General features: G+C 28.4%; 1 protein-coding gene across 1 annotated transcript; it reads left to right on the forward strand.

The window, feature by feature from the left end:
- The first annotated feature begins 2,745 nt into the window (after positions 1 to 2,745).
- Positions 2,746 to 3,851, forward strand: LOC122525248 (piggyBac transposable element-derived protein 4-like). Its single transcript, XM_043647925.1, has 2 exons — positions 2,746 to 3,692; positions 3,752 to 3,851. The coding sequence occupies exons 1-2, from the start codon at positions 2,746 to 2,748 to the stop codon at positions 3,849 to 3,851; spliced, it is 1,047 nt and encodes a 348-aa protein (XP_043503860.1).
- The last annotated feature ends 21,176 nt before the right edge of the window (positions 3,852 to 25,027 follow it).

A 25,027-nucleotide genomic window follows, 5' to 3' on the forward strand; every position in this document is an offset into this window, starting at 1 on the left:
TAAATTTTCTTGTTATATTCCATGATAACGAATTCTCGTATATTCCCCTAACAAATTAGTAGCGAAAAAAAATTAATCGGCGATTAATGATAAGCATAAAAATCAATCGGTTATTATAGCCATTACATCGGTAGCTCTTTATCATACCTTATAAAGTTGCAAAGTATTTTGTTATTTCAAAAGTCGTGTTTTAATTTATAAGGAAAATATCTTTTAAAAATCGATTATATTTACGGTCTTTTTATAATAATTTATAATATGAATTATTAGAATATAAAATAATTGCGAAATGACGTGCATAGAACAAATGAAAATTAAATTTAAAGTACATTTTTGATTGATAATTTATTGGAAGCACTAAATATTACTGTAGACGAAAACAAGCTTAATATTCGTGATAATTTCGACATTTTTTAATTGATTTTGAATTGTTATTAAACATAAAATAGCACCCAAAAATATGTGGTTCATGAAAGAACAGAACTGCGCACATATGGAAAAAAAAAAAATAAGATTCTTACCTTTTCCTGTAGTAGCTCGTGGATTTGGGCCTCTCGCACACCTTCGATCAACACTAATAGAACAGTACTAGTCGCGGATAAAAATAACTAATTTTACTAAAATATATTCCCTCAAATTCGATTATCTTCAAATTTATTCTTTAACGTTAACGATCACTTAAAAAAAAAAAAATTCACTGACTTTACAACAAAGCAGATATATACTTAATAACGAAACACAGCAGCGCAAGATCCAACAAGACAAACGAGAATAACTCGCTTAACTCTCCGATCCTCTTTATAAGCCTATTCCTGTCCCTACTTCTTTGAATAGACACTATCTTTCCACAACGAATCAGTTTCCAGGATATACGAACTTATTTCCTCATTGGATAGTTATATTGACGCCCACGAGGCTCATTGGCTTAGGAAATTAAGAAAGAGCTGACAATTGCCTTCGCGACGAAACCTCGAGCGTAGCAGATAGAAATAAAAAACAATCTAGAACATTACAAGAGATATAATTTTTCGAGTAAAAAAGATTTCTTGTGTACAAAGGGCCGCGTAAATGTAAGGATAAGCGTATATTACCGTGATAAATTTAACTCTTGCTACTTGCTACTATGATTCAAGGAACCAATTTCAATGCTAGTAAGTTTCGACTGTAAAATCGAGCGTCTTTTGAAATGTATATGTTACTGCTAAAGTGTAGAAATCAGTTATTTTTCAAATTACTAAGATACTTGCAGATTAACTAGGGTGATCCGTTAGAGTATCAAAATTTTTTTCATTTTTCAAATTATCTAAGTAATCTGCTAATTATTCAATTAATCAAATTAATACAATCAAACAATTAATAAATTAGTTGATATAATTAATCATCAATCAACTAAAAAAACTATAAGAGAAAGAATCAAACGGTTTAAAATATTATTACAATTAACGAAATGAATTTGCAAAACATAAATTTGTGAAATATTGAATTTATTTTGTCAAATGTGAGAGTGAATAGTGTTTATATATGTGAGAAAAGGTTGCTAGGAAACTAAATATGACTTTTTTGTTGCGTACGAGTGTGCTTGTTTGTGAGGCGACGTCGTTTGAGATAATCGCCTGACGTTTGGTCGTACCGAAACCTCCTGAATATTCTCTCGATCCGGAAGTAAGGAAGAATCTCGAATTAATATGATCGGGAATAGTCAGGAAACTTTGATTAAGAATGCGAGAAAATAACAAAAGATGATGGAGGGGAAAATGAGTATTAATTTAAAAATAAAAGTATTTAATTTAAAAAAAGAGTAAAATTTTGTATTGTTTCTATGATGAATGTATGCGTGTGTTTGTGATTTATCAGAAGAAATAAATACGATGATATCCTCATTAACATTAACAAAAATTATGCTAATTATTAATGCAATCTAAAGATTGTTTTTTCTTTAATTACATAGCAATTGATTTTTACGACAAGCACACTTACTTTAATGTGTATATTACCTAGGTAAGATGTTGAAAACTTTCTTGTTCCGCTCGTTAACGGAACATATTAATTAATCTGTAGATTAACTAGGTAATGTGTACAATTACGACTTTCGAGCTTTAACGGTAACATATACATTGTTGAAAGGGATTCAGTCTTAACGGGTTGGATTTCTTGATATTCTGTTTAAACGCTTTTAAAAGAGTGATTTTGACGTGGAAGACAAAGAATGACTCGGATAGCTGAAAAAATTAAAAAATTTTGAATTGCAAAAATTACTCAATGAAAATTCAGTTGAAACGATTTTAGAGGTTTTAAAGCATTAAGTGTTACTTCAATGACTGTTTCAAAACGTTTGCATGTAATGAGAAAAATTCATAACGAAGAAAAATGGCAACCACATCTACAACGTAGGAACTAAATTTACCACATAATATAGTTAAAAGAAAATTAACCCCCTGCCTTCGAGAGGTGACTCTCATTCACCATGGGGTGTGCTACCGCAACTCGAGAAGTGACTATCGCTCACCACTTGGTTTGCTGCGGTAACTTGATACGCGGGACTAACTGTTCTCGTTTACTTTCTTCGACGCGGGTTCTTACGCTCTTTCTATATAATCTTATAAAGTATAAAGGAAAATGGAGATAAGATTTTTTTATCTGGGATTGGTCCGCAACCACGAACCGGACTGCATTTTCGGCATTAGTTCGAACCTGACAGTTGTGACAGAGAGACTACAGAATTTAAAGTTTTTGATCCCTAAAAACATGGAACGTGATCCTGAATTAAGTTCAAGTGAAGATGAGTTCGATTTGTATGTAACCATCGAAGAAATGTGGGCGTTTATTGGTGTGATAATAAATATGGGGACAATGCCGTTGGCAAATTTGCAAGAATATTGGTCACGGAGTGATGTCAGCTACATTCCTTTTTATTCGAACAAGTTTAAAAAAAACAGATTCAATCAGATTTTTTGGATGCTTCATCTAAAGACAATCCAAAGTCAAGATGCAGGACCACGAACACGCTTACAGCTAGTTAGCTGTTTCCTGGAATACATAAATTCAAAATTTGTTTACTATTTTACACCGGGAAGAGAAATTTGTGCGGATGAATCTACGATCAAGTTCAAAGGTCGGGTCTCCTTCATTACTTACAACCCGAAGAAACCGACCAAATGGGGGATTCGAGTTTATACGATGGCAGACTCAACTATCGGTTACATCTGTGGCATTCTTCCTTATTGTGGAAGTTTGACAACAGACAGCTTGATAAGGCGCGACCTTCCGGTGACAACGAGAATACCATTGCATCTGTATTCAATGCTGCTGGAAAAACTACCTGGTGCTCAAGGACATCATATGTTCACCGATCGTTATTACACGAGCTATATCTTGGCCGAAGAATTATTGAAATTAAAATGCCACTTTACAGGAACTATCTTAACAAACATGAAGCATCTACCAGAACAAATAAAAAAAATAAAATTCGGAAAAAAATCAACAGTAGCATACCGGAAAAGAAATACATTATGTTTAGCGTGGAAGGACAAGAGGGTTGTCACATGCTTGACCAACTGGAACAATGCAGGAATGACGCCTGTAAAACAAATTTTACGAGGTGGAGTAGAAGTGACCGTCAAGAAACCTAGTGTAATAATAGATTACATCAAACATATGGGCGGTGTCGATCGTGCCGATCAGTATACTTCAACGTATTGTTTCCTAAGAAAATCTCTGAAATGGTGGCGTAAACTGTTTTTTTGGGATTTAGAGATTTGTTTAATCAATTCATATATTTATATAAAACCACTAAACAACAGAGAAGCGAAGAAAGCGTTACAAAGAGTAACGTTTCAGATATTAATAATTGATATAAATTAGAACAAGGAAAAGGAAAAAGTGTGCAGGAAAAATCGTAGCTCAGAAAATGACGAGAAAAGAGAAGAAATAAAACCTGATTGATTGGACGTGTTAGGTTGTCAGATTGTTCACCACGAATATATTTAAATAAATTTTAAAACTATAATCAGCCCTTATATAATTTGCTTAATTCAACTGATTTATTTTAATTTCGTACACGTTTGTAATATTACGTAAATATCATCAAGCATCTCTCCGTTTAATTTATAATAAGCATACCGAACATATTCAATCAGTTCATTAATTGTATTAGGCGAAGTTGAATATTGCATAGGGTATATGTAATTTAAGAATCCTAGATTTTGATCGTATAATTCGTATTATATGTTGAAACAGATATAACGGTAAAATTTACGCACTTAAAATCCTTTCTCTGCTTAGGGATATCAAAAAGTGAAAAATTAGAAATTTAGAGATTTAGATAACGCAGTGCTACCAGTGTTTCTTCAACGAGTCAAAGGAACACTTTTAACCCTTTGCACTCGGGACCTTTTTCGCGCCGCGCACCAGCAACTCGAAGCGTTTCGTAGCGTATTTGGTGAATTTCTTACCTCTAACTTAAAATGATTACACATATAAAGTAACACATAAATCTTTTATATTTAATATTAAATGTATCTTTACATTTTTAAGATGATAATTTCTGAAATTCTATTTTTCTATTTCTGAAATTTCTGCAATGGTATTCTTGACGGTGTTACTTCAGATTCAGTGCAAGTAATCCAATCGGAACTGTCCGACTGTGAGTTTTCTGTAGTATAAGTATCACTGTCACATTCACTGTCTATTACTCGGATCTTTCGCCTTCTGACACCTCTCACTTCGTCACTATCGTCACTACTGCTGTTATTCTCTGTTTCTTGAAGCTCTCTGTGTACAGCCGGAATTTCCTCGTTAAGCATCGTGAAATCGAACTCATCTTCACTTGAACTTAATTCAGGATCACGTTTCATGTTTTTAGGGATCAAAAACTTTAAATTCTCTAGTCTCTCTGTCACGACTGTCAGGTTCGAACTAATGCCGAAAATTCAATAAAATAATTACTGTTATAAAATTTACCAATCAAAAACCCAAAAATTTTTGAAATGTTGTATAATCTAACAATTGAAAACTTTTAACATAATTAAATATAATGAAAAAATTAAAAATTTTGAAACTTCATAAAACAAAGATGGAGAAATTCAACGTATACCTCCTAATATTGAATAATTTGAATCAGATCATTGTCTCATCAAAATAATATAAACACCCAACCTTAAACACATTATTTTATAAAATATAAATGAATTTATAGTATAAATATTAACATTTATTGTTAATCCAAGAATTAAAATTATAACTATATTAAATAAAATCATAGGACTAATTAAATAAAAAAACGAATTAATTTTTTATTATTTTAATATTTTCTTTAATAAATAATTTAATTGCATCACTAGAAGGATGATAAATACCTATATAAAAACAAAAAAGAAAAATAAAAAAGAAAAAAAATCTTTATTTGGTCCTTTTGGATCTTGTACATAATCTAAAATTTTTCGTTCAAATAATTCTAAAAATGCTACTCCAATTAAAATTCCAATTAATGTAATTAAATAACTTAATAATAATAATATAATATTATTTAAAATTATTATTTAAATAAATATTTAAATAACATTACTAATTAAATTCAATATTTTTTAAAAAATATTTCTTATTTTAAGTTCTTTCGTACAATACAATAAAATTTAATTATAGATAAAATTCGATCTTGCTTACACTGATCTAGCTTACACCGATCTGAACTCAAATCATGTAAAATTTTATTAGTCGAACAGAGTAAAATTTTAAGCTTCTCCACTTGATTTTTATTTTAATTCAACATCAAGGTCATAATTAATTTTATTAATATAAAATTTCAACTCCGCCTGCATGATCGCTGGGCGGATCGAGATCAGCGATCATGTTGCCGGTCCTAAGCCCGGGAAAAGGAGGAAGGTTGTTGGATCAGGTTAGCCCCCTACCCAACGTAAAAAAAAAACATTGCGGCTCATAGAAACGACACTCTGCCTCGGAATAAGTAAAAAAAAAAGAATGGAACGAACATATTAGCAGAATGGACAACAGAAGAATCGTCAGAATTCCACGGGATAAGTCACCGATTGGCAGGAGAAGAACGGGGCTCCCACAAAAAAGATGGTGCGGCAATTTAACAGTGCAATAGGCAGAAAAACGTCGTTACGAAACCGGCAACTTGCCTAAACTAAAGAATGAAGAAGAAGAAGAAGAATATAAAATTTCCAAAATTATTACGCTGTTATCCATGAGGTAATTAATTCTTTTAATTATAAAAATTATCATTAAATTTCATTTATTCATGTTAATAATAAATTAAAGTTTAAAAATTTAATTATCCTCCTAATAAAAAAATCCTAAATTATATATTTAAAAATTGTAAAAATTAATTTATAAATTAATATTTTCAAATTCGTTAGGTCTTATCGTCTAATAAATTCATAAAAGAAACCCTTTGAAAATCAGTTAAATAATTTTTTTGAAAAAAAAAACATTAAATGAATAACTCATTTATTTTAAACAATATAATTTTTAAATTAATTTATAAATCTTTTATCCAATTACCAACTCCTAATAATATTAATATATGATGAAACATTGGATCATTACCAGGCTTATGTTTTATTATTCAAGTAATTACAGGAGTATTTTTATCTATGCATTATAAACAATCTGTTAATGAAGCATTCAATAACATTATAAATATTTGTTACGTCCTAGTGACGATTTTATATACCAAAACGTACTATCCAATAATTGTGATTTGTCCTCCTGTCATATATACGAAAATTTTTAAAATTTTGTCACTTATATATTTTTATTTGTATTTGTGCATAGTTACGATACGATTTACTAAAATAATTTACCTTTGTATAACAAATAACCGTAAAATAATTCACCTTACATTATATTAACTGTAAATTCTATTTGTATTAAGCACTCTTATGAACGACCATCGATAATTATCATTTTTGACAACATACGGTAATAGTAAAACATATATCAATTGTCGTTTATAGAGAAACCTGCCTTACCGACAACTGAAGTCGGTAAACGGGTCTTTTGATAAGTGGAAGTCGGTAATACCTACTTCGTGCTCCTACATTAAGGCTTCATCGTGCTTCTCCAAGGTTGGCGTTTCGCAGAAAAGAAGTTGGTTGTGGAGGAAGCACCTAGCGCGAGTGGGGGTACCTCCCACTCGGCCGTACGGGACTCGACGTGGGGAGCTTAGAGACTCCTTTCCGGCAGTCTACCGGCAACCTCTATACTCTTAACATATAAATTTTAATTAACACTTCTTAAATATTTTATACTTATACATTTTTTGGTTGAAAGTCTCTCTTCCAATACAACAACTTCTTGTTTAAGACAAGTCTTTTTCAAGATAGTCTTCTTTATACGTTAATAAATTAACTTGGAAGACAGACTTTTTCATCAGTTATTATAAATTATTAACTAATAGTTAATAACTTATCCAACTCAAAATTTTGCTTAATTATACAAATATTATATAAGAGTACGTTCTTGCATCTTTATAATACTGCGTTCAGTTAACGTTTGCTCTACGACGCGTTGTTTTCTTTCTAACATTGTGAACATAAATTGTGTAAACTTGGTGTATAATTTGGATATCAACTGTTATTTTAGAATATATTTTGTTTTCCCAAATATCGTGTGTTGTGATTTGAAATTGAATTGTTGTGATTTTGAATTGAATCCCACTCGGCCGTACGGGACTCGACGTGGGGAGCCAAGAGACTCCACGCTTGTAGTCTACCGGCAACCTCTATGCTCTTAACACATAAATCTTAATTACTTCTGCTTAAATATTTTATACTTATACATTTTGTGCTTGAGAGTCTCTCTTCCAATACAACAGCTTCTTGTTTAAGACAAGTCTTTTTCAAGATAGTCTTCTTTATACTTTAACGAAGCTAAACAAAAGAGCAGTCTTTTTCAAGATACTCTTCTTTATTATTACAACTTAATTAACTTGGAAGACAGACTTTTTCATTATTTATTATAAATTATTAACAAGACATAGTTAATAATTATCGAACTTACAATTTGCTTGATTATACAAATTTTATATAAGAGTTCGTACACGTCGCGCATTTATAACCGATTATTACAATTTGCGTACAGTAAACGCTCTTTAACACGCTACGTTTATAATTCGTGTTACATTTGTAATATTCCGTGTGACAGTTACCACAAGTGATCGAAATTGTGTAACCACTTGTGCAATTTTTATTTACTTTTAAACTTTGAAGAATATACTTTAGTTTTACCTGTTAATCAAGTGACATTTATTTAATAACTAAAAAACCTTATTACACCGAAATCCTGCGACCATCCAATCGACGTAATCGATTCAAAGGCAATAGGGTCCGTGGATCATCGGCATTTAGCACAATTCATACCAAGACGAAATTTTTCCAGAGGTCACATTCATAAATTTCAAGGGTAAGTGCACCTCATCCATCTCAAACTTGCAAGTTATTGGCTCTTCTAGCCCAGATCCCTGGTAGAGTACCGGCTTAACGGACTGACCAAAAATTGGGCAACGTAGTTCTAAACCGCGTAGAGTTTCTAAAATTAAAGGAAATTGACCGGGATAAGGAACGAATTTTTTTTTTGTGTGGGGTTACTCGTTTAACTGCGGGGACGTCACATACTCTTCGTAATTTTATTTTTAGTTATTATTCATCTAATATATCTTCATAAATTAGGATCAATTAATAAAAATTTAATCAATAAATAGTAATTTAAATTAAATTGTATTTCATAAATTTTTGTCAATTAAAGATTCAATCACATTTATTATTTTAATAATTTCAATTATTATTTTAACACTTCAAAATCTTTATATACTAGGAGACCCAGATAATTTTATTAAAGCTAATCCTATAATTACTCCTATTCATATTAAATCTGAATTTTTTTTATTTGCTTATACAATTTTACGAGCTATTCCTAATTAATTAGGTGGAGTAATTGCTTTATTAATATCAATTTTAATTCTAATATTACTACCTTTTTTATCAAATCCTACATTTTTTTAAAATAAATTTAAACATATTTAGTAAATTATATTTTTAAATATTAGTGTCTGCATTCTTTATATTAACTTGATTAGGTAGACAAGAAATTAAAACTCCTTATATTGAATTGGCACAATTTTACGCAATTTTCAATTTTTTTTATTTTTTATCAGTTAATATAATTAATAAATTTTGATTTATAATTTTATACAAACAATAATTTATAAAATTGGTAATAAGCCATAAAATATATATTTTGAAAATATACTATAGAAATATTTTAATTTTCTATTAACTCTAATTTAATTCTTTTTACATTAAATTTTTATACGCATAACAACCTCAATTACATTTCTAATATTTAATAAAATTTTTAAATAATAATAATAGAAGTAAATTTAAAAAAATTTTTTTTTTATTATTTATAAATTTTAATAAATATATAATTAAATTCTAAATTTAACGCACTGATCTGCCAAAATAATTTTATTTTAAATGATAATTATAAAAATTATTAATAATTAAATTATCTTAAATATATAAACATTTAAAATTGACATAAATAATAAAATTTTTCTAGAAAAAGATAAAATATAATCTGAACAAAAATACATTAAATTATAATATTGTAAACGTTGCAATGAGCCCTGAATTAAAATTCTAAAAACCATAACATAAAAAACATTTTTAATAAAAAATATTAAATTACCAAAAAATATAATAACAAAAAATACTCCTGTAACTAAAATTCTCATATTTTCAACATTAAAACCTGAAACCAACTCCGATTCCCCATCAATAAAATCAAAAGGTATACGATTTAATTCAGCTACTATTCTAATAAATAAAATAATTATTATCATAAAATTTACTAAAATCAAAAACTTAAAAATTTTTGAAATTTTATAAAATCTAACAATTGAAAAATTCAACATAATTAAAATATCCTTTCAACATAACAAATAAGACAAAGATTGAGAAATTGAACGTATACCTCCTAATATTGAATAATTTGAATTAGATGATCTTCCCATCAAAATAATATAAACACCCAATCTTAAAAATATTATTATACATAATATAAATAAATTTATAGTATAAATATTAACATGCATTGGTAAACCAAGAATTAAAATTATAACTCTAATAAATCCAATTATTGGTCTAATTAATTAAAAAAATAAATTAATTTTTAATAATTTAATATTTTCTTTAACAAATAATTTAATTGCATCACTAAAAAATACAAAGAAGTGTGGTATTATATAATTCTTATTTTCTTTCCGAGCAGAGTTCGTATATAGAAATAAAAAATGATCAAGTAAAACTGTGCCGCTATATGCTCAAATCTATCTTGTATTAACGATTTTCTTAATGTTTTTAACGCAGGAAACGTGCATTGTCATATATATTTAATTTTACAACCAACGATGGCTTTCACAAAAATAAAAATCAAGTTAGGTGTTATATGGCTTCCTCAACGATTGCTAAGTATAAAAAACCTTGGTAGTACGTAACTTGATTTATTTTCAAGCTAGTATTGCATTAACTGACATCAATGTAACTTTTTCTCTCCCACGTTATCTTTCTGTATTTCTAATAAACAGCTTTTTTGCAATTTCACGATAATATATCAATTTTATAAAGTAAATTTCGTTTTCCGTTCGAATAGAACGTTGTTGTAATAAACGGTATAAGTTTCATAACAATTATTAATAAAATATTTCCAATTGTTTGAGTAAATGTGTAGGATATTTTCTAAATAATTTTAGTTATCGGTAAAACTCGAATTATAAATTTTAAACAGAAATAAATGTCATTTTCTCTAGTGTTTTTCCTGTTGATTCAATTGTTTTCGTTACTTAATAATTTTATCAAAAGTTGTCTTTATTAGCGGAAAGGATTTATTCATTTAGTTCCATAGATTTTAAGTGATAGTGTCCACCGACTTTTAAAAAGCAAGTTGTGGGAAAATCAATATAAAGTTGGACATAGAGAAAATTCAAAATTCTTCATAAATAAAGAGGTATTTTTTTTTTTACGTGCATAGAGTCGTCAATTCCGTGTCTGTACATTATGAAACTGTCATCAGAGGTGTCTAGAATACATTGTTGCTCTTGTCTATGTCTAACCCGATTAATCAGCTCGATTAATCCTTTTTTTATAATATAAAGCATACTAAAAATGCTTTATCTCCGTCAATTTTTCTCGGATCGACTTGAAATTATCACACAATATTCCTGAAATATGGTATTTTCACCTCAAATATTTTTAAAAAATCGAAAAAAAATTAGGTACTCTTACCCCCTAAAAAATAAATAGATGTATGTCAAGTACGAGCATTAATATAAGTAGTTAGCTATGTATGATAGCAACACGCCATGATCATATGAAAAATTTTAACTTATATTACAAGAAAACTTCGGTTAAAACCGTTATAAGGTTACTAAAAAATACTATGTTATATAATAATACGAATAAGTGATACAAAAAGACGGTTGGTTTCATAAAATTAAATAACAATTTTATTTTATTTTTATAATTAAAAGATACATCTTTATTAAAGCAGTTTTTTTAAGCTAATTTGTAAGTTGATGAACGATAAAGTATTTTTCACTACTATAGCACAAATCTAAGTAGAAAAATGTTTATATTTGTACATACATATACAATAGAACATGATGAACAAGTTTGCGTTTATCCGATGTTTTTTAAACCAAGATCATTGTTTTCTGTTGCCTTATCCTCGTTAATTTCTTGATTGGGTATATTTGCACAAATACAACTTTATAAAAAAACTTTTTTCCTTAAATTTAACATAATCTCTGATAATAAATACATATGTTTTATTTATTTCAACAAACCCAACTTTACTTCTATCTTTAAATTACACTAATTATTAGAGAATTTCGTAATTATTTGTTGGAAGCTGTAACAAAACAAAATTAAGTATAAAAAAAGTTATATTATATTATAAATAAGATTATAGTATAAATAAAAAGTTTGCGTAAAAATGCATTTTTAAGTGATAAATAAATAATAAAATAAAAATGCAAACAATATTTTGATAAAAATAAGAAAATATAAATATTATTTTATATTAAATACATATGCAAAATATACATATTAAATATAATTGTAGAGATATGTTAAAAGTGGTAGTGAATAATAAAAATTAAAGGTGGCTTTATTTAGATTACATGGGTATAATGTTACACACTATTACCTAACTAAGATTCAATCTGATTGTGAACTGAACAATTACGAATTACTTCTCTTTTATATTCTTCTTCTATCTTTCTTGAAACTTCCCGACTATTTCCGAATATTAATCATCTGGACTATTTCTTTACTTTCGATAGGGAATATTCGAGAGGTTCGGTGCAATAAAACCTCAGACGACCGACTCTTTCAATCGGTATCGCGTACCTTAACAAACAAATGCATTTCCGAGAAATGGTCTCTTCATCCTACATAATATTATATACATATAAATATTAATAATATAATATTATAATATTATTATAATATTATTAATATAATAATAATATATACACATAAAACATATCTATATATATATGAAATACAAATATATTTTTTTTTATTTTATTCATTTTCTATTTTTCAATTTTTATGTACATCGGACATTTCCTTTTTAATCTTTTTCTAATGCGAGTAGCTTACGATTCTATAGCTAGTTGGTTGGGTAAATAAAATATATACACATATACATATTGTGACCATAATTATTAAACTAGTTTATGTCACAAATCTCTTTCTTCGAGATATTTAAAAGATTACATTTGAACACTAAATAAATTCCATATAATGTAAATATAACAACCATTATCTAATGGTTCATTTTTGACAATATAGTGAAAATTACATTGAATTAATTAGGTTTAAAATAATGTGGTGTGAAATAACTAATAATTTTTTTTTAATTTTAACTTAGACCACTTTCATAATTGAGTACATATATACTATAAAAAAGTTGTAGTAAAAAAATCTTTTTTGCATACAAGAATCCTATTTAAAATAATTTAACCCTAATTTTGATTATTCATTGAACTTTGATGATCTATCCGTGTCGTTTGTCGCTGGTTAATCAAGGTCCTACTATATATATTCATTAAACCTACATACATACTTTTGTTATGTTTTTATTTAAATAAATTTGTGTTATTTTGACGACCCTGTCTCTCTGTACTCACATGACGTTCGGCATTGTTTGGGGATTCGTCTATTCTCAAACCATGTTAGAGTAAAACCATGTTCTAGGATACCCTGTTTTATGATAGTTCTTCCTAATTCTCAAACTCTACTAAAACGAAACGGTTCTATAGAAATGCCGTATTATACCGGGTTATTCAAAAAGTTCTAGAAAGATTCTTTTAACATAAAAAAAGATTCCTTTTTGTTAAGAAAAGTAAAATTATTAAGTTAACATGAATGAAATTCTTTCCAATGAACGATCTTGAAATTAATTCTAAATTCGCGATTAAAATGCTTTTTTTTATCTCTCTCTATAATTTTTTCACCTTGAAATTCGGTTCACCTTTCTCGATAAAATGTTCTCAAATTTGATCGAATACGAGCTCGAGTCTTCATCACTTTGATCGAGAACGAGCTAAAGTTTCCTCTCATTTTTAATTTTGTCGTCTCCGCAGCAACTTTTTCTCTCCTCTCTATATATAGTATATAATATCGTCAGAACTATCATAACCTGGTTAACAGAGAGGATTCTCAATCGGTACACATCTGCAAATAAAAAATATCTTTAAAAATGTAAGATAAATGAACATAAAAAGTTTTGGGTATGAATTGTTTTTTTTTTTTTTTTTTAAATAGTATAAGACCATTATTCCGATTTTGAGATATTTCAGAGTTTTAGTTTGAATTGAATTAAAAATATTGCTAAATGTTTTTATTAATTTGAACAATGTTTATAAAATACAAGCATGTTTAATTTTATTATTCGATAATAAAAAACGAGTAATGAAAAATAAGGTTCTATATTTTATATATTACTTCGGGGAAAATAATTAAAAATTAAAAATTTGTTGCATTGAGATTTTAAAGTGAAACTTTTTTTGCTGAATTCGTAATGATTTATTATGTCTACTTTGTTATTAACAATATGAAAAGAAGTTTTGTATGCCTGACTGAAACTATTATACTCTTCAATTAAACTTATACCACTTATAAAAGAAAAAGCTTATGCAACATAAAAAAACATAATTGAAACAGCATATTTTCTACATATTGCAATATATATATTATACCTTATATATCTATATATAAAAGATATGCTATAATAAATCTTAATAAAAAAAAAGTAAAAAACAGATGATTTATTTCTTTTAATATTATCAAAAATGGAAGTTTAATTTGTACGAGAAGTTTAACTTCTTCTCAGATAAGAGCCTCATGCAAACTTTGAAAAAAAAAAAAATAAAAAGTTATTTCAGGTACATTTGCCGAGCTAATTTTTTCTTTACGTGATTAAACTTGCACTTAAGTTGATAACATGATTAACCGTTAAACGTTTTAATTCTCTAAGTGTATCCCAGTATTAACAGACACGAATCGATACTCCGTTTTCTATCCTAACCCGATAAAACTACGTCATAATTATTTTCTAGTTTGCAAATATAACGAAACAATTTTTGTCTAAATTAATTTTCTGTGAATAATTTTTTGATTTAATCAAATAGAAAATGTTTACATTTATTTACGATTAACTTAATTACGAAGATTTTTTAATTTACATATATTTTTATAGTGTTAATATTGATATTTGATTATGAAGACAATAAAAATCTTATGTTACTATTATTAACATTCCTGTCAGATAATTTATATATGGACCGTTTATTTTGAAGATGATGCAAGTCCATTTTCTGTTTCTTAAGAAAATTAAAGGTTTACATATCTGTCAATTAAGAAATATAAGTTAATTATGACAAGTCTGGCAGTGTTTTTACTAATTTATCTCAATATGTAATTTACATATATAAATTTTTTTCAACGTAACTTTTTTTACAGGCCAATTCTAAATTGGACAAAGCATTGGCATTTTTAAAGAAATTAAACACCAACTAGTTATAAACAAAAAGTTTATGCTAAATTAAATATAAATTACGTGATCTTATTTTTTTTTTAAATGGAATTACACCACTTTCAAAGTAAACTGTCAATATGCGTGTTAAATTAAAATCGTGTAAAAAAAGTTTGTATAAAAACAATATCGGATGTATATTTATCTTGGAACTAAGTAACTAAACTTTAAGTTGAAAACCTCTGATAATTAGATTTTAAAAAGTATACATTATAACCCGCTCAGTGCAAAGTTATCTGAGAACTCTAAGAGATAAAATTTTTTTCATATGATATCCGATAAAACTGGCCAGAAAGGTAACAAAGGTAATGTAAAGATCTCTTATGCGCCGTTTTCGACGTCGGTAAGAGCTCTAAAACCTGATATCCAATAGTTAACCCCTTGCACTATTTTGACGAGTCTGACTCGTGATGAAAATTTTAGGTCATACATGGATGTCACGAGTCGGGCTCGTTGTTCAGTTCCAGATCAAACATGAATATCACGAGCTTGACTCGTACTTGACATTTCATGAATATCACAAATCCGACTCGTACTCGACATCTTGCGCTCGGTCGTGAAAATAGGTTTCAAATTTCGGCACGCGCGCTCCGCCTCTCGCCTTTTACCGCGTTGATCGAGGCAGCCGCGTTTGGCCTAGCATTTCCTGAGGTTCCGAATAGTGCAAGGGGTTAACATTAATAAAATGGAATTCGGAGGTTATTCAAGATATTTTTTTTTTATTGAATAAAGTAAAATATTTCATATTTTAATAATTTTCTTTTTCTTATAGTTGATACATTAATAGAATAACTTATATTGAAATAATAATTATTATAATTAAATGCAAAAATACAATAACTATATAAAATATACGATAATTATAAAAAATATAATATACTATATCCCCTTATTGATTATCCTCTGGAAAAAATTTTCCAAATTCCGTTAATCTAATTTCTTTCTTACTTGATATAAGAGACATGAGGATTTTTCAGAAATCTTGTCCATGTCCATTTGTCTTACTGTAGATGATATCCGATTTAATCTCAAGAAAATTCTCAGTTGAGAACCTATGTGTGAATACTCAAAAAAAGAGTGAAGTAGGGCAGTAAGAGGGCAGTATTTATGGGTCTTATTTCATCAGATTACGAGTTAACCTTACCTTGCGGCATTGACCTCGGTTCTGTCTCGTTCGATATAGTTGGGCTGGTTGGATGATTGATCCTACCTCCTTGGTAGAAATATAAGGAGTACAAACACCATGTATACAAATGGGATATAAAAATAAAAAGGCGCCAGTGTTCTATTTTTACCAAAATGGAAGGGAAATAAAGCGGCAATTTGAAATAGAAATAATAATACGAAATTATAACGGTAATCATTTAGGTTGTTTAAGTATAAATAATTAAAATTAAATAAATAATTATTTAATAATTGTAAAATAATTTGTAAATAGTAATAATGATAATAATTTTAGATTAAATCCTAATCATTTAGTAAAAAAAAAAAACAAGTACGTGTTATTCGACCTTTTATAATTTTAATCACTTCTCCACTTGGTAGACTTGTGACATAAGAATCTTAAATTGCTTCTTTTTGAAAATGTGAATCACGAACATATTGACACTTACTTAATTATTTACTTTGAAGTAAACGCGACGCAAGGGGTCGCAGGAGTTAAAACGTAGGTACTTATACTGTAAAGACATAGCATATACGGTCGTCTTTGGTATGTGATTTATCCTTTTACTTTTCCATTCGTTTTTTCTTCCTCGCAAATAAACCTAAGTAACGTTGATACCTTCTTATATACATATACATATATATATATTTGCAATTATTTTATATTTATTATAAATGAATAATTATTATTATGAATAATCGGTAGCTTTGAAAGGTGTACACGTATAGAAGATCAACAAAAATATTATCTCTAATTTATTCAATCAATCAGAGTCGTTAGGTAGGTAATTACATAAATTTGAAAGTATCATGATGCAATTGTAGCGAGGAAAGAAACTGGTTATCGTGTCATTTAGTGATTAATCATTCACCAATTGAATGTCGAGAATTCACTGTTATAGTTCTAAGAATATGTCCGCACAACAGTTGTATTAAAATATATATTTACAATAGATTTCTTCCGCATATGTGAACTTTCGAGATAGTATTTGTAAATAATGTTCATCGGACGGAAGTTATTGTACGGGAAGGTGATGCGTACAGAGAAAGTTCAATGAAACAAGAACATGCTTCTAATTTATATTAGTCGTGCAGAAGAAGGGTAAGACTACGTATCTTCATTCAATGAAACTCGCATGTCCTTACAGTTCACAAAAATGAAATACTCGTAAATATTTCCACAGTCGTAAGACACTTGTGCACGAGAGCAGATACACGTGTATTATAGATATATATATATATTGTTATATGTAATATATGTTGATATATATATTGTAGTATTTGTATAGACCAGTAAAAAAGGTCTACCAAACGTGTATTACACTTGTTGAAAAACTCAGATGAATAAAACCAACCCCGTGCTACGTGTGCTAGCGTAGAATTTTTTTTATTTCAATGACTTTGAGTTGTTTAAAATCATCGGTTGTGAAATTGTGAAGTTTCGTTTTTAATTTAAAATTATTTATAGCGTTCAGTAAATTTAAAACTATTCCTGAAAATATATTGTTTGTATGTTTTAATCGAAGAGAGATGATAACATTCAAAATAAAAAAGAAAGTTTTTTTTTTACGAAAATAGAACAATTTTTCAAAGGGAAATAGAAAAACTCATGTTTTTATCACAATACTTGAGAAGAAAGTTTCTTCGAAATGAAATGGAACCAAAAGTTTTCTCATTTTGTATGCGCAAACATAAACATACAAAAATACTACGCACGCTTTATCGTTATATCAGAATGTTATGAGAGAAAGATAATACTACGTTTTTTCTTTATTTTTTCAGTTAAGTAGATCGGTCAGCATAACCGAGAAACTTGTATCAGATTTAAAGATTTAACCAGAATCGTGTTCACTAGTAATCACTTACTCTCTTTGCATAAGTCCTCATAATTATTGCACCGTTTTCTTTTATTTTAAAATATGACCTGAATCAGGTGTTCCATTTAAAGAATATAGTTCGGTCATGCAAAGATAACAAGTACGACTTTTTCATTCGTCTACAGCCGACACGTCGAGCTTCGCAACAACTCTTGGTTACATTAATGTATTTTCTTAGAATTTAATAGATTTTTTAAAGAAAAATATTTACAAGAGACAGCTTTCCCAACTAATTTCTGTTTTGTTAAAAATCGCAACGTATATTAGTAAAATTAATATTACAAGAAGTATTGAGTCAGTAATTTGAATCCTTGATTATATATTTTTATTAAAATGACAATAATAAAAAATTTAAATTTTTACTAACAAGTGATGGGAGAATTAAAATGAAATATGTATCATTTCTTGAAAAGATCTCTATCCTAGATGAATGGTACGAGTTTCAATAAATATTTAAAACTTAAATGTATACCATAATTAGAAAAAATGTAAAATATTCGTTTTAGTAGTTTATGACAAAAAAGATTTAAACATTTTATTTTAAATATTTTTATTTAAATGTTAAACTAATATTTTAAAACAAACTATCGTTGACTTTTCCATACAAAATGATTATCAATAGTGTAACGATGACAGAGCTGTATCAGGATTTATAATAGTTATTTAAACAAAGGTTCTATTCATTTTCACTGAAATTGTGTCAATGATTCTACTCTTATAAGCTTAAGAATTGTTTAAGTAGAAAAAGAGGTAGCGATCTTGACTCGTGGGAATAAATAATCCGTTATAAAAATTATTAAATAATTATCACTGTCATAAAATTATAATTTATATATACCAGCATTATATGCTGGTAATTTTTTTCCTCTTTTTCTCTTATGCATGAATTACTTTCTGTAGTAAGGGCCAATCTATGGCATTGTATACTTAAATACTATAAATTTAGTGTAACTAAGGGAGAAAGAATATTTTCACCTTTCCTCTTCTCTTCCCTTCCTCCTCCCCTATTGGAATGAGAAGTTTCCTATTTCCGCTATTTTCGTATGAAATAATGCGAAAGTTCCAAGCAACGTTAAAAGAGACTAACGGAGACCGAAAATAATGTACTGTTATTGTATATGCGCAGATGTGTGTTTACAAGCACTGCATCATCAGAAGTGTCGTATCCGGTAGCATGTTTAGTTTACTTTATCCGCTACAAACCGACAGAGCTTATTAATAATTGTTATTATTTAAAATAGCAATTATTCTATTGGTCAATATTTGTTTAATCGATATTTTACTCTTTCCATGTTCCTTATTCTGTTTTTGAAATCACATTATCACAGTTAATGTTTCCTTTAGACCAAAAGTAAAGTGTAATAAAGTTTTTGCCTTAAAATTTTACGCATTACTTTTTAATGTATTTCATATAATAATCTGTGAATAAAATATTTGGAAGAATATTTATTGATATAAAGTACAAGAAATTGTTGAATTCTGCTATACCTTATCGTGTCTCGGATCATCTCAAATAAACTTTATTTGCTCTTAAGGACTATAATTGTTGAAACAGTTTGTTCTGGTCATGCTACCTATACAACGTTTTACTTACTGTAAACGTTACTAAAATCGTTAACTTATAGATTTATAATAATCTACTTTTGGTTACTTAATAAAGTTTAAGCGAATATACAATACTTCAAAATGAGATGCGTAAATATGGGAATTGAGCACTACAGGAATAGTAAAAAGAAATAGTATGTAAAAGAGGTTGTCGAAACTCGTGATTATAATGTGTCGCGAAATACAAAACGGGATATACGAATTAAAACAAATATAATATATTCCAACAATAGTAATAATTACAATATTATTAGCTGTATAACAAAAATATTAATTCCATTCTCAAAAAAAATAAAAGACGCCGTTTTTACAATTTAACTAAAACTTAGGTCAATAAGTTAAATATAACTATCTTTACAAATTATATATTAGGTTTGTGTGTGTGTGTGTGTGTAAAGTAAAATTATTATTGTGAAATCGTTTAAACTGTTTTGAGAATGACTGCGATTACAGTTTCCCAGAATAGGGCTTCTAGAAGAATTTTAAATAGACCGCATTAGTTAATCGTTCGTAGTAGACTTTTGATGAATTATGAATAGTTTAAATTAAATAATTAATCAATGAAAATGATTTTAAGTTTTTATTACCTTTTATTACTTAGAACTGGACTACTTAGTTATATTGGAAAATACTAGTTGTTGCGTTAGTTCATTACCCTATTATAAAATGTTAGCTGTAATATAAATATTAATCTGCCAAGACTCTTTCACGTGTGAGAACCAACTACATCATTTTCTAAAGTTTAGCTTTGCTCTTGATTCGAATTTATTCTGACCGTTCCGTTGTGTGTGTCTAATAAAATTATGAAAGAAAACCTTGCGTGCAAGATCTCCCATTGTTGTCATTGGTTCAATCAGCAATGAAATAGAAAATAATACGTTTTTACCACTGAAGTTAGGTATTTTTAATATTTTTTATAATGCTATAAATTTAAATAACATTGTTGACTCAAATATTTTCGTTTATTTTGAGAATTTAATCGATAAATGTAAATTCCAACTATATTACAGATTAGTAGCGTGCAAATGAATGAGCTGTCGATACGCTTCATTTTATTACCTGCTTGAAATCACAGCGGAGTTTGAATTTAAGTAAGGAGTTCGATTACTCGACCATGTTCTTCTAAGGGAAGATGAGAATGTTTTTGAATAGTATTGTATGTACTCTTCCCGATTCCTCTAACGTGGAATCCTCTCGGTGTTTTGGATTGCTGATGTAACGAGGAATTAAAATTAAAATTGAAATAAAAAGTCGTGATTGAATAAAAATATATGATCGTTTATTGGTTTGTTGGGGAAAAACTTTAACAGCGTAAGGACCCTCAGTTTTTCTATATATTGGTATAACGTTAGATTAATTCGACCAAACAAGGGTGGCGAATAATAAGTAGCTCGCACACCTACGTATAAATTCGCTTGTTGGCGAATTGTTCGTGTTTAGGCGATTGTTGTTTCGCGCTTGAACGACATATATTAGTTTCTTTCACTGGTCAGGCGAGTTATTTGCGCGCTTGTACGCAGAAGGACGACGAGCTTTTATTGGCTGATGCGCGTGTATGAACATAACATAGTGATCTTGCAGCTCTCACTTATGTATGTATGAGAATGATGAGCTGACTGACGGCTCTCGTTTATGCGTGTGTAGAAAGATAAGTTCGTTGGGTAACGCTTAATGCGTTCCCTTCCATGCTGTTTATGAGATGTCATTTCTAGGCCACGTATACTATATTTGCAGCCCAACAATTAACGATAAATAATTTCCAATCATAACAGCAGATTCTGTAAATCTTTACAAACAAAGTGATATATATATATTTAACTTATGCGATATCTATTTGCAAATATATTTGGACAAGGATTAAACCCGACGATACACAGTTTCGGTATGTATTTTCCGGTATTCTTCTCGATTTTACGTCGAATTAAAGAATCTAGGGCGAACTTAAACAACACATACATGCAACATTGAAATTTCAAAGAAATATTATAATTTTTATCCTTGTTTCAACGATAGAAGTTTGCGGTAACCAGAGTCAGAATTTTATTATTTTTGCCGGTACTCGGTATTAGAAATTTAAAAAAATTATATGCTGCGAATGTGTTAAATGAAAGGTAAATAAGATCTGTCCGAATACTTTTGTTAACCGAAAATTTTGTATTTTTTCGTTTGTGATCTTATTATTAATTTACATAGGCATTGACATTATTACATTGCAATTACAGTGGCATCTTATGGAAAGCCACTATAGTGGCCCGCAGTACCTCAGTGGCATCTTATGGAAGGCCACTATAGTGGTCTGTAGTAGCGAAAGGGTTAATATTAAAATATGACATATTGTTAAAAAAATGACAAAGATAATTATTTTATAAAAACTTTAATATGAGGCTTTAAAGTTGGTTATACTGTAATGTTCGAATATTTTTGCGAATCATTGAACATAATATGTAAAGTTTTAAACAGGGGATAAACAAGTAGGTACTGTAGTGGCGCGTACGTTCAAAAAGATGACATCGAGGAAATCCACTGTAGTGATGTACCGTAACTAAGAGGTTAACCCTTTCATTACAGTAGCTTCGTAAGTACGTTGCTGCTAAACGAGTTGTCGGAACATTTAATGTAGGCCGACTATTTGCTTTACCACGAATCAAAAGTATAATTTAACGTCGGTGGAACATAATATTTGATATTTTACCGCATCGTGTCAATTTGGGGATTATTATTTAAGTTATATTAAACCAATATTATATAACTGTTATGTCCTGTTTTATAATATTTACAAAGGTGGTATTTTCTTGGTTAAATCATTAAGCCATTACCAAAGAATAATCTTATTGAACGTGAGTTGGATGCTGAGTAATGAAACAGATGACATAGCTAAATTAGATGTAAATGAAGGTAATGTGATGGCAAAATAGGAAGAAATAGAATTTAAATATACGAAGATCAGAGATTTAAAATCAGAGCTTTAAGTTGCTTACCTTTTTATTAGATGCTGATAGATTATTATATAAACTTAATTTCAATGATAAGTGAAAGTCATTGAATAAAGATTCCAAAAAAATTCAAATTAATTTACACATAGTTACTGATATAAGTTAATTTCCTTAAAGAAATTGATTGATTGTAATTATGTCATCGCTCAAAACACAAACTTAATAATTACTATCGGTATCACTAAATACAAGATATGGATTTAATAACTAATCAAAAACTGGATTTATAGGGTATTTGTTCTTATAGGTTGATTACATTTTACTGACTAGCTGACTTTGATTCTTAGCGATTCTTTTTAACTACATGACGTTAGAATTTACTGAAGATGACTCGTAATTATTATTGGATACAGTAATTAATACTCATAACTCCGATTGGTTAGGAGCCTTATTACATTACGAGAAATATCAGACTGATATAAGGTTTGGGATATTTGGTGGAATGCGCTTTTATTACTAAAAGTGTTGTAGCTTTTGTGAATTTTTGTCCTTAGAAATGCTGTATATATATATTCGTATAGTAATGTAAGGATCTTCAATTTCCGTACTGTGCACGGACACATGAACGCGCCTTCTCAAACTGCTTAATAATAAAATTTTACTCTTTCAAGCTTCCATGTTGTAAGGACAGAGTAAAAGACAGGAGTTCGTTTACTATTAACGATGTATTCTGTTGTTTTTTGTTACAACATAGATCAGTGTAGAGATTGGTTTCTGTTACGAATTTTGTTCTTCTCACGGCTTTGTTTACTACCCTGATTTATTCCTAGATTCTGTTAAATTATAGCCTGTTTTTCGATAATTTTTGGAATTCTTTCGCTTCGGTAGTTCTTGTGAACTTATATTAATATATAGCGGAGGGTTAGTTTTCTCTGAAATAAACATGGTAAAGGCTTGAAAAAATAAGGTACTTCTGTAAGCATTTAGTTTAAAAGGGGAAGGGGGTTCTCTCTATTTCTTTGTTATACCCTTATAGGAGGACCGTAAAAGTAACTTCTTTCCGATTTTTTTTTCAACTTTTTACATTTTTAGTAGTCCATAAGAATATTTATTGTATTTACAAAAAATAGATATTCAAGCGTTTTCAAAAAAACGAATAGAAATTTCGCAAAAATTATCCTCGTGCCTCTGATGCGTTAGATCGATTCCTCGATAGGAAAGAAATTTTTTTCTGGTCTCTTTTTTAATTTTTTTTTTTTTTTATATATATATATATATATATATATATATATATATATATATATATTATATTATATAGAGTATGTTCAATTAATTTTATTTTTTTAATTTTTCTAGAGGAAGTTATATTAATTTTGTAGGGAATATTAAAAAGGTGCATTTTTATTAAAAAGCATGTGAAGTTTCCTCGTTTTGCCAACGTAATTATTTTTTTATTATATTGAGAAATCAACATTTCTCTTGATTTCTTCTTTTCATAATTTAGAGAATTCTTTCGCTTCAATAGATTTTTTTTAATGATTGTTTATCGATATCTAATAATGAATTCGGCTACTCTTGTGCTTGTTTGGTCCCAAGATTCTTATAGCCTTATTATTTTTCTTGTTGTCGTATAATATACTTTACAATAATAAAAACAAAAAATAATAAAAGATCAGAAAAAAAATATTTTCTCTGTCAAAGAATCGATCCGACGTATCAGGCACACGAGATCATTTTTGCGAAATTTCTACTCCTATTTTTCCGAAAACGACTCAATATCTAGTTTTTTTTTTAAAAGTACTACGAATAATATTTTCATGGACCTACTACAAGTGTGCAAAGTTTGAAATAAATCTAACGGATCAAAAAGGGATCCCCTTTTAGTTGTAGAATTTAACACTAGATTTACGGATAGTTTGCTCATTATTTTTTAATGACTTATAAATATTGTTTGAATGAAGGCGATTGAGTAGAGAGGATGAATTAATATTTACGTATATTTCATTACGTAATTAAAAACCGACATATATCTTTTTAAAAAATAATATTTAAGTTTTATATATATAGTAACCAAATTTTTAATGAGTCAAATTGGCTCATTGTTAAAGTTGATATTCTGATACGATCACTAATGTGACAAATTCGTTGAATCATCTTACAGTTTGTTTACTACTTGAATCTTGATGAAACAGTTAATTTTTAAATACATGTTTTCATCTATAGAATGTACAAATGGTTTAAATATGGATTTATCAAAAAATAATCTGTAAATTTATTTAATACATTTTCCTACGATTTAAATATGTGTAACATAGATACTCGTTT

This window comes from Polistes fuscatus, unplaced genomic scaffold (genome assembly GCF_010416935.1).
Source record: "Polistes fuscatus isolate 324 unplaced genomic scaffold, CU_Pfus_HIC Scaffold82, whole genome shotgun sequence".
NCBI classification, from domain to species: Eukaryota; Metazoa; Arthropoda; class Insecta; order Hymenoptera; family Vespidae; genus Polistes; species Polistes fuscatus.